The sequence below is a fragment of the Toxorhynchites rutilus genome, chromosome 3 (assembly GCF_029784135.1).
Source record: "Toxorhynchites rutilus septentrionalis strain SRP chromosome 3, ASM2978413v1, whole genome shotgun sequence".
Taxonomy (NCBI): Eukaryota; Metazoa; Arthropoda; class Insecta; order Diptera; family Culicidae; genus Toxorhynchites; species Toxorhynchites rutilus.
The window spans coordinates 249986962-249999244 of record NC_073746.1 but is presented as its reverse complement, the minus strand read 5'-3'; the positions used below and the strand labels follow the sequence as shown (position 1 = coordinate 249999244).

General features: G+C 36.7%; 1 protein-coding gene across 1 annotated transcript in view; it reads left to right on the top strand.

The window, feature by feature from the left end:
• Positions 1–12283, top strand: part of LOC129780157 (mucin-2) — a 163111-nt gene that overhangs the window by 19366 nt on the left and 131462 nt on the right. Inside the window, exon 2 of the mRNA XM_055788139.1 lies at positions 5494–5882. Within this exon, the coding sequence (XP_055644114.1) occupies positions 5781–5882 (102 nt within the window). The 5' untranslated portion in view covers positions 5494–5780. The remainder of the gene's footprint in view (positions 1–5493; positions 5883–12283) is intronic.

Here is a 12283-nt window from a genome sequence, read left to right as displayed (position 1 = left end):
CCCAAAATAGATTTTTTGATTTGAATACTTTTTAATTATTATTTTCAGACACAATTCTCGTTTGAGATTCTTCAAGCATTTGGAAATAACACGTTTCTCCGTTGCATGAAATACATGTTTGATACAGAGAATATTACAAAATAAAGACAGCTCAAATCGTACTATTCCTTTCTCGGGTTTAGGGCGCACCAACACATTTGGCCTTCCATTTTTGTTTATATAGATAGAAGATATAGGAATGCGTTATTCCGTCTGAAATCCTTTTCCACTTTCGAATAAAAATCAATTTCATTAGCGCCAACATCAAATGGACTAACAATGTTTAGCTAATTGTAGAACATATGGGAATTCAATTTTCCGAATTTTCCGATTTTTCTCTCCGCTATGAGGATCTACGGGAAGAGACGAATACAACGAAATATAGATGACTCAAATTGAACCAATCCTTCCTCGGGTTTTGCGCTTACCAACACATTTGGTTTTCCATTTTTATTTATAGATATAAGATATGGAAATGCGTTATTTCGCCTGAAATCCATTTCCACTTACGAACAAAGATCAATTTCGATAGCGCAAATATCGAATGGACTAACAACGCTTATTATGATGTAATTTTCGAACATGTGGGAATTCAATTTTCCGAATTTTCCGGCCTTCTTTCAGTATTTTCCGAAAATTTTACGATTTTTCTCTCCAATATATTGATTTACGGGAAAAGACGAATACAACAAAATAAAGAAGATTAAAATCCCTGCTTCGGGTTTTCCGCTTACCAACATATTTTGCCTTACATTTTTATTTATATAGATATAAGATATGGAAATGCGTTATTTCGCCTGAAAATCCATTTCCACTTACGAACAAAAATCAATTCCGATAGCGCAAACACCGAATGAACTAACAACGCTTATTATGATGTAATTTTCAAACATGTGGGAATTCAATTTTCCGAATTTTCCGAAAATTTTACGATTTTTCTCTCCACTATATTGATCTACGGGAAGAGACGAATACAACAAAATACAGGAGGCTAAAATCGGACCATCCCTTCTTCGGGATTTCCGCTTACCAACAGATTTTGCCTTACATTTTCATTTATATATAGATTTGGGAATATATTTTTTGTTTGCATTGCGCAACACTGTTAATAATCTAAAAAAAATCAAAAATATCTATAAAAGGTGTAGAAACATGTTTAAATATGAATTAGAGTAGTACTAAATCTCAAAATCCCCAAAAAAAAAAATTTTTTTTGTGATAAATTTTGTGGTTAATATTTCTCGATTGGGTTTTCACCATAGATCCTATGGTGAATCACTCAGGGGTTCAAAAAATAGTCAAAATTTCTTATTTTGTACCCTATACAATATTTTCCATATAACTGGTGATTTGGTTTGGGGGCACTTTATACTACCTTACCCAGCCTGACCCTTCTATTATAGAATGAAACCTAGACTATCAATTTGTGGTGAGATAGCTTTATTTTTTTTTATGAAATTCACGAAAAAAGTCACAGGAGGGTTGTGTGTGAGACACGACCGCATAGTTGACATAGGATTCTGTTAGGCTATCTGTTTATTTTGGATATGTTTGAAGAATTACACCGTTAAACTCTTTGATAACGGTTTGGTGGCTCTGAAAAGGGCCGTTTCGATTGGTTGTTGGGTATTGTTTGTTCACTCCACCAGTGTTTACCGAATGATGATGACAAAAGGATGGTAAACAGGCGTTGGATGGTGCGTATCGGATAAAAGATACCGAAGTGGAACGAGATATGATGAAAACCGCCCTCTGTGATCCTAGACGAGATGCCTCCTGTATTATGTATGGATGAAATAAAGAAAAAAAACTCACCAATGTAATATAATATAATTACCAACACCGAACACAATTATCAATTTTTCTCATCAGTAAAAACATGTTACTTTAATATAGAGAAAACATATTTGAAATGGAAAAGGTAATTTTCTTTTATAATTTTTATTTTCTGAGTGTTTATTCAACCCAATGCGAATTTTAATTGGACTAACAACACCTAATACTGTATGTAGAGCATATGATAAATCACTTTTTCTAATATTTCTTCACTTTTCCAATTTTTCTCGCCGTATAAATTTTTCTTGGGTGAACAGACAGCTTAAACCAAACGACCCGTTCTCGAGCGGGAACACACCTTAATTTTTATTTATGAAAATTGAAATAAATCGTTTCATATATCAATTCATTTTTAACACAACTGCTACCATCTACAATTTTACACTTACACTTGTGCCAAATTTTTCACAATACACGATCGGTCATTGATATGAAATTTCACGAAGCAACCAACATGAAAGTTCCAAATTTAAATTTTATTTGTTAAAATTAATCGTATCACTCACCTTACTTGCAATACAAAAATGCACCCGACTTGCATGTATTTGCAATGCCGATTACCCCCAGGCAGGTTGGTTTTGATGTCTCTGTTAGGGAACACATTTCGGTAGGAGCCAAAATTCCTTCCACTTTCGTGTATTTGCAATGCCGATTTCCCCAATGCAGCTTGGTTTTGATGTCTCTGTTAGGAACCTGCCGCATGTGTCATCAATTTCGACCAATCAGAAGTCGTTTTTTCCGTTAGGATAGGGGTTCATATTTTTCACTTGTTCGATAGTTAGTTTCATGACTTATATGATTTTCTTCAATATAAAAAATTGTTATGGAGTGCCGATATCGATTGACGCAAAAATTTCATCAATCCATCATGAAATGACTGAGTAATAAGCGTTTGAAATTGGACAATTTTCACGATGTTTTCGATTCTCGATTTTCAATTTGTACCCCAATATGTTCCCGAAAGACGTAATCGTATGTCAAAAATCAAAGTTTACTTAAGGTGTTCGTCTTTACCACCCTTCCCCTATATATTGCAATGAAATGCATATAGAATTTTATTTCTTAAGATACAGGGAACATTTGGAAATAGAGTCTCTATCCTATTTGCTATTCGCTCTGTTCATTATTGTGAACGTCAGTCCTAAGTGACGTTGTCAACTAGTCCAATGCCAATATCCTACGATGAATGATCGTCTACAACATGGGCTAAACATGGCTTCTCTTATCGTGACATAATATCTCTCTTTGGATCTCATCTGCTAATTGCGAAAGTAAGTGACCTTTCGGAATCTTAGAGTCTCCTCACTCCATCAAATATGGCATCTCGGGCGACGTGATCAAGCAATCGTACCGAAATACTGCCAACTCCTCAGCCGAACATCAGCAACGGTGTGCGTTTTTCGCGATTTCCCCGTCATGTAAATTCATTGGACAACACGATCGATCGACGGAGCCGCGCTTATTGTGACATTTCAAATACATTTCTGCACAGTAACCAAACCCCAAACGCTTTGTTGCGTACTATACCATAAACTAACAATGATCGCACGCTGTTTGACCAGCGGTCTTAGCAAATATCTTCCGAACGAATCGCCCTTTTTCTCCTTGTCGAGCACATGGCTGCGCAGCAACCTGTATGTCAACGCGTTACGTTCTAATCAATTTGAATATTTGCGCCGTCAGACGGATCTTCATTGATTTATGAGGATAATAACAATTATTTTAAAACAGGAAGGGGAACCAATGTACGCAGCTTATCCACATTGCATCATAAAAAAATCTTATTTCTGTTCTAAAAGTCACCGGTCGGTATTTAAAACAAATAATGGTTTAGAACTTTTGCATTGTTCGGCATAACAATCCTTTTACGGAGATAATTCGCCACTAATGAACGGCTTCAACGCGATCGCACCTAATCTAAACTGTCCATCTCGGGTGGTCTGATCTTTATCGAACGATTTCAAAGTCAACCACCGAGGTAATCATCATCAGTTACGTTCTGAGAGAGCAGTTTTTCTCCTTTTTGGGAACTGTCATTTCAATAGAATCTGTGGGAAATAATTCGTTCAAACTGTGTGCGGCAGTTAAAAAATCACATCTCGTGATTAGATTACTTAAGGCTCAATTGAGCTAGAGCACGTATAATTTCTGATCCATAAATGGGACCAATCGAAGCCCTGATGCTGCGAGCGCATCATATACCGAAGGTCAAAGATTAACGGCGGATCATCCCGCCGATGTGATTCGATAATCCGATGGTTAGCTTGAGTTATGTTCATTCGCTTCACAATCCACAGGTTGGTTGACAGCGGTTTAACAGGTCCGTAATAAGAACCAGGATGTCGTTAGGCACTCGTGGTTAATTGCTGGTAGCCGTCAAACACCTATTATCTTTAATTGATTACTCACTCCAACTTTATGAGGACCAAGTGATGGAATTTTGGGTTAACAGAAGAACAAGGATCCACACTGAGCGGTGGTGTATCATTAGTTCCATGCATTTATTCGGCGGTTTCGCCTGGCAACATAAAACATGTTGATGGATCGAAGTCAACAAAGGTCTGACCGACCCCTCTACAGTGCAAAATTAAGTGCCGTGTGCTTCAGTTTTATGTTCTGGTGTACGGATGCGCAACTTCGGAGAGTAGCATTGAAGAGTAGGCGACCCGGAGTGAGCTTGATCTTCCAATATTTATCGCCAGCCGACATGGGAAGTCGTTATTTTTTCTGACAAGGAACCCCACACCGAAAGAGGTGTGGGCGGTGTTTGGATGACTTGGAGCATTACGTTCTACCCGAGTACGTACATAAGTTCGTTTAAAGCTTCTTTTTTTTGCATTTTCGAAAGGCACTCAAGATTCCTCTAAACAGAAGCAGTAATTAATTTTCCGCTTGGCAGTTCATAATTCAAGGCTGAGTTTAACGCGGCTGTGCCACCGGGTTAGTGGTTGTCATCATTATTTACTTTGAAATTGAAGTTGATTAACATTATTCGCAGTGTATTTTGAGAATATGGGTGTTTAAATTCCCTAAAAAAGATTAAATTTACGAAAACGCCCTGTTCAATATAAATACGCAAATAAGCATTGTTTCACAGCCATTATCAGGTATACAATACAGAGTAGAGAAACATCATAACCCTGCTAGTGGTCAACCGAGCCTTCGTCCACGCACGCGATTCCTCCGTCTTAACGGCGAAATACCGCTTAGAATTATGAGTCACTTGAAGACTGGAAAAAACATAAAGGCGAACGCATCTAACTAATAAGTCAATCAGCAGCTGATTTTTGTGCTGAACCCCCGTGTCAAGCGTAATAACTCTATTAAGAATAACATAACATCGAAAAGATCAAGATCACACGCCGGCGTCTCCGTGAAAGCCTTGAAGATCGATCGGGAGCATGCGAAGACTATGTCGACTGTCAGTCTTCGTGATTAGTCGTCCCCATTGGAAACGATAGAAATTATGTCGGTTCCGTGCCGATCTGCAAATGTCATCATTTCTCAATGGTGTGCAGCCTCGAACTACATATTTCCCGCCAAAGCAGCATGATCGTGCACATCTATTGCAAGTGGTTGATGATTTTTATGGTTTGTTTTGTTTGTTCACTTTCGCAGGTTTTGCGTCCAACATGGTCTCAGCGTGATGCGCCGATTTCCCGTCGCGCATTAGTTGAAAGAGTGCACGCACAAACCGTGAGCCACTCCGAAAAGGGGTTTCAGTGTTTGACAGCGACATTCAGTGGTTTGACACAAGCATCAACAAAAAAGAGGGCAGCGCAAATCAACTCAACAGCTCACACAGAGCCCAGGGTACATCGATCAATCAATAGTTGGTGTTGAGTGGTTCGCGCGCAGGTGTGGTTTGTGAAGAATTTTAGCGTGTAGTTCCAGGTGTGATCACAATGGCATCCAACACGATCCGAAGGTTGCCATTGCTGGAAGTATTCGGATGGACGTTTCTGCTGGTGGTAGTTGGGGAAGGCATCCGAGCGCAGGAAGTAAAGGTGAGTAGTATTCGGAAGTTCTGAGTATGATTCAATTTTATGGGTGCAAACCGTTTCGAAGATTTTTAGATTGAACAAACGCTTTTCGATAGTTACATTTCATTTCTTAAATTAATTTTGTACATACTACTTTGTTACATTAAACCGACACCGACACCCACACCGGACACCGGAGATGTTCCGGAATTCGTACGGCATGTTCGAGTTGATTTTCCCATCGTTTGTATTTTTTTTTCCTAGTATGAGATTTTATTCATGGTTCCAGAAACTAGAACTAATAACGAGCTTCGTGCTACCCGGAGAGTCTAGATTTGGTTAGAAACAATAGAAATTTCCAAAACAATATTTGGAGAGCGTTGTCCAAGGCACGATCGCATTGTTAACGTAGGACTATAAAGATAATGCCAGAGAGAACAATCGTTATAGAAATTTAAGGATGAATGCTTTAGTACAAATATTTGGTAACAATGACAAGGGTCGACAAATGAATGTCTTTACTGAAGAGCGTGAAGGATTCCCAAAGCAATAAAAATCCAATTTGAGCAAATTAACAAATTAGTTCTCAACATTTTCGGTTGCATGCTGTCTAGAGCGAAACTGAAACACTGAACTCATTGAATATTCAAGTAGTTTTCAGTATCTCTTAGCAAAACTACACCTCCAACTCTTTCAAAATATAATTTTCAAAAACAAAATTATCCACAAATTATGCAGAATGTTTTGTGAACGATAACAGATAATCCGAACCGAATCGGTAGAGGGTTGGCGGCAGTGACTGCAAACGTTTCGGAACAAACTTTCATCTTTAATTTTCATCGAAGGTCATAGCTCTCACCACAGGTAAATATCTTTTTTACATCCGGTTTGAATTGCGTTACACTTTGACGCAACTGTTAACACGGAAACAATGCTCGATTTTACGAAAATTGATTGATCGATCTGGATAAATCACCAATAAATCCGAACACACTTCTGAATTCACACAAGCTTTTTCCTGACAAACAAGGCTATAAAAATAAATTCGCTTTTTATTATTTCGAATATTACTTTAGAATGCATAGAAAAATTTTAACACACTCTTCAGTGGGAGGTTTTGGGAGCCTTAAAAGGACCGATGGATGGTTTGGTAGAAACAATTGAAGATTGTTGATTGATAATTCTGACTTAACACCGACCATTCCATAACCAATTCAATCACTCTCACCAGACGGCATGAAAATCGTCCAGGTTTTTGCACCGCTGTTTGATTTTTCCATTCTTCGATTCTTCCTATGTATCGTACACAACTTCTGTAAAACCTCTCAGCACTAGGAAGGAAATTGTCCGCTCGCTAACTGGATTGAGACTGTGATTTGCAATCACGAATGGGTTATTTGTAAACAGTTGAATTAAAAACAGGCGAAGATTACACTCTCCACAATGCCCATAGAACGAACGCTGCATTTGATTCGCAGTAATGTTGTCTTATATTACAATTAATACAGTAACATATCGAGTATATCAAGCTAAACATGAATTTCGCGTGATATAATGGAAACGTGATATATTTGAAAAATATAGATTTTTTTTTTTGATAGAAAATCTTTGTTTTTATGATTTAAACATTATTCTACATGCAACATGTAATCTTTATAGAAAAAAAACATTTATTATAATATTCATCAATTCACATGCAAAACAACACAATAGAACATAATATAACGAAATCATTGTTGTAGTGCTTTTCTCATGGCAATTTCCGGTATTTTTCTTGAAGATATGAAGCAAATCTAAGTTGACATTTATTACCTTTTTTTTATTTGTCAACAGATAAAATAACTACTAATTATAATTAATTAAATAATTAAAAGTTGTTTTGTTCTGCCCATTCTATCGTATCACTCAAATTTTTAATTGCCATTCTGTTGACGTTATCAGATCGCCTATTGGAGAACTGCTGTTTCCGGTTGATACATGTATCCATCAATTTTCTTCTTCATCATCATCTTCCCCATCATCGGTAACTTCATCCTTTTCTGATTGACCATTCACTATACTAATGATTTGGCTGTCAGAAAGTTGAGTGTGACATATCTTCTCTTCTTCGAGCTCCAGTACCATTCTTTGATTTAGAATCAGGAATCGTAAACAAGGTGGATAGAGGAGTTTCGTCTTCGTCAACCATATTTGTTTTATACTACACCTATTTGCTTCCAAGATTTCGTGAGGGGCTTTCCATAGAAAAAATTGGTATACGCTACCAATCCCACAGTAAGAAAATTCTTTGAGAATACAACTAATCACTTGATGCGGCATGGAAGCTTAAAAACATTTTTTCTGCTTGAATCTCATGTTTTGTTTAATAATTCAACGATGAGTTGAAATTTTCACATTGTTTCTCCTTTTTCGAAAAACGTAATAAAAACGAAACATTTTCAGTGATAAATTCAAGAGTTATAAAAACGAGACGTGATAAAAACGCCCTGTGATATAATCGAGACGTTACTGTAGAAATATTAAATTATTGCATATGTGAGATACATTATTGACACCACACCATTATTGACACCACAGATAGGTAAGCGCACAAATGGGTAGAACAAATGCATGAGAATATTGGAAGCATTACCCAATTTTAGAGAATCGTTATGTATATCATATCAAACAAATCTGCAAGAATTTCCGGTTCGATTGGTGTGCAAAGTAAATCCAATACTAAATCCATTCATGAATAAGTAGTTATTAACGATCACTTTGTTCTATTAAATCGAGACCAGCTTTCTGATTCGGCACCCTTACTCGGAAAACTCAATACTTTATAACCATTGAATCTTGTAAATACTGGTTTTATAGCCATATTCTTCGAAGGATTCGTTGTTATCCTTCATTTATTGTCCATGATTTTGTATGGTTTTGGATGATAACTACAATTTCGCAGAGTGACTGGTCCAATTTGTGCTCCTCAAATTGTACTGAGCAAAAGGAACAATTCAAGCTGCGACGAAATACAATTTGAATGCATCAAAACCATTGCGATAAATATTGTAGCTATACAAAGTGCATATTAATCTACCAAAAGGAAATAAGGAAATTAAGGAAAAAAGATATTAGTTTTGGCGTTAATCTTGTCAAACTCAGGAGGTCTTCGTAGCCTAAATGGCTGCTCCAAGGACCCTACACTGTTTGATTGGCTTTCCTTCGAGGCCAGAGATGAATGTACTCTGTAGTTAGAAACAATCAATTAAACAAACTCAGTCTAAACATAAGATAAGTTTTACATAAGATATTCAGATTTTATTGGTTACTAGCTGACCCGGAAAACTTCGTCCTGTCCAAAATTTATTTTTCGTTATCACATCCACGTTCCCTTACTAAGCGCTGTTCATGGGTCCAATCCAATGGCCTGGAAAAAAGGTAATGAAGACGGTAAACTTTCGAGCGATATAGCGTGCGCTGCCATAACTATTTCTCAAATAGTGACGTCAGTCGTTGTGTTTATCTTTGATTGCCCACCGCATCCATGTGAAAATGCTATTTTCAGAAAGTAATTAATCAATTAAAAACTGACATTGTTTTAGAGTTCCCGCTGAATATGATAGCGTGCAGTGAATATTTGTGAAATCACGTCGAAAAAGACGGATATAAGTGATATTTCCATGTGCCATTTTCACTCCCCCCACGTTCATAGAAACGAACGAAGTTTCATTATTTTAACGTTAGGAACTTGATGTTTTGAAGGCTCTCAGTGTCGGTGTGTATGTTGTGAGAGAATAATCACCTATTAATCAAAATTTCACCGAAAATGTTACTGCTTTCGAGAACTAAGCATGAGTACTTTCAACATTGTTTCGTTTCTACCATATACCTTCCATATTGAATGCAAATAATCACGACACGATATTTTGGTTGCCAATACAGATATACTTCGCCTACTGCTCCACGATTGGACCCAATGAGCCAATGATATCGGCTCATTGGGTCCAATCGTAGAATCGTTCATTGATTAAAAAAAATTACTTTTAAAATTACCTTTAACTTTAAAATTCCTAGTATTTCTACCAAAACTCGTCATTATAATATCAGATTATTTTCAGACACAATTCTCGTTCAAGATTTTTCAACCACTTGCAAATAACATGTTTCTCCGTTATATGGAATAAAATTTTGATACAAAAAATATGATAGAATAAAGACAACCCTAAATCGGACAATTCCTCTTTCGAGTTTTGCTTTTATCAACACATTCGGCTATCCATTTTTATTTATATAGATATAAGACGACATAGGAGTGCGTTTTATATCTTTGAATTCCATTTTCATTTTCGAACGAAGATCAATTTGGTTAGCGCAAACATCAAATGGACTAAAAACGCTTGTCAATATGTAATTGTAGAACATATGCGAATTGAATTTTCCGAATTTTCCCATTTTTCTTCAGAGTTTTCCAAAAATTTTCAATTGTCATGTTTGGTTGAAATATGTGTTTTATTTTTAAAGGACCCCCTCTCTATTCCAAAGGAGGGAACCTTCGTAGGAAAATATCTCGTACTTAAAATTTGATTCTCGAGTAATGCAAATTTTGGCTCCAGCGAGTTATGCAGAAATTTGTGTTTCATTTGTATGGCAGCCCCCCTTAGAGAGGGGAGAGGGGTGTCGAACTATCATAAGAACTTTCCCCGATCCCAAAAACCCCTACATTCCAATTTTCATGTCGATTGGTTCAGTAGTTTCCGGGTCCATAAGAATTAAACAGATGCCCCTCTTGCTCCTTTAAGACCCCTCCCCCCTCTCTAAGGGAGGACTACCATACAAATTAAACACAAATGTCTACATTACTCGGGAATTAATTAAGCAAATGAAACGAAATTTGGCATATGGAGGTTATAGGGTGCAATAAATGTTTCTATGGTGGTTAGACAAGGGGGGGCTGCCATACAAATGAAACGCAAATTTCTGCATTACTCGAGAATTATTCAAGCAAATGAAACCAAATTAGGCATATTGAGGTTTCAGGGTGCAATGAATGTTTTTACGGTGGTTAGACTCTCCACCCCCCTCTCTAAGGGGGGGCTGCCATACAAATGAAACACAAATTTCTGAATTATTCGAGAATTAATCAAGCAAATGAAACCAAATTTGGCATCTGAAAGTTTAAGGGTGCAATGAATGTTTCTATGGTGGTTAGACTCTCGAGCATTACTCGAGCTAGCGAAATTGATCTTTGTTCGAAACTGGAAAAGGGTTTTTATGTGATGAAACGCACTCCTACACCTTCTTCTATCTATACAATAAAAAGGATCGCCGGATGTGTTGAGAAGAGCAGAACTCGAGGAAGGAATTTAACCATTTAGGGCTGTCTTTATTCTATCATATTTTCTGTATAAAACATTTATTCTATGTAACGGAGAAACATGTTATTTGCAAGTGGTTGAAAAATCTTAATCGAGAATTGTGTCTCAAAATTATCTGATATTATAATGATGAGTTTTGTTAGAAATGCTAGGAATTTTATAATAAAAGTTAAATTCAACGGGTTCGATTAGAAGATCAATCGTAGTAGACACCTTTTGCTCGTTTATCTTCGACAGCATTTATTACCATACGAAGTAACCCAGAAGGTTTAGAACCGATAAGGTCGATATGTGGAGCAGGTGGTGGAGCAGTAGGCGAATTATGGAATGGTCTTTTTCGAAGTGACTTCAGAAATATCCACTGCACGCTTTCGCATCATATTCATTATTGGCGAGAACTCCAATTAAATGTATGTTTTTCATTGATAAAACACATACTGAAAATAGCATTTTCACATGGATGTGGTAGACAATGAAGATTGAAAATGTAAGGTGTGAAGATTTTTAAATCTGTGACGTCACAGATTTTGTTTATGTATGTTACTTTTTTATAATAGTCCGCTACATAGGAAAAGTATTGTTATTAAAAGTAAAAATGATCAGATGAAATAAACGAACTGGTTTTTTTTCTTAAATCAATGCTAGCGTTCAAAATCATAAGGTCCCAACAGACATTTTAGCTGAAACTGAAGTTTCAGTATTATTGAGGTGTTCTAAACTTAATTTCAATTCAACTTTACTTCTCGTTACGTCGACCAAAAACGTAAATGAACGAAGTCAGGGTCATAGAATCGTTCGTTACTTCCGCGGAGAAACATTTGACAGTGTATGGGAAAAAAGGTTGCTAGTTTTATCATGTAAAATGCACTTGAAATATAAATTTTATTGATTCCGTATGACCTAGATTGAGACGAAAAGTTTTCTGCTCGCGTCCTAGTTTTAGACGAATGAAGTGTTCAGGACACTAATTAGGGAAAAAAGTAAGTAAAATTGCTGACAAGAGATAATCTTCCACGGAGTTGCTCCAAAATGCAAATAGTAGACATTAGAATACTAATTTTGATATAAGAA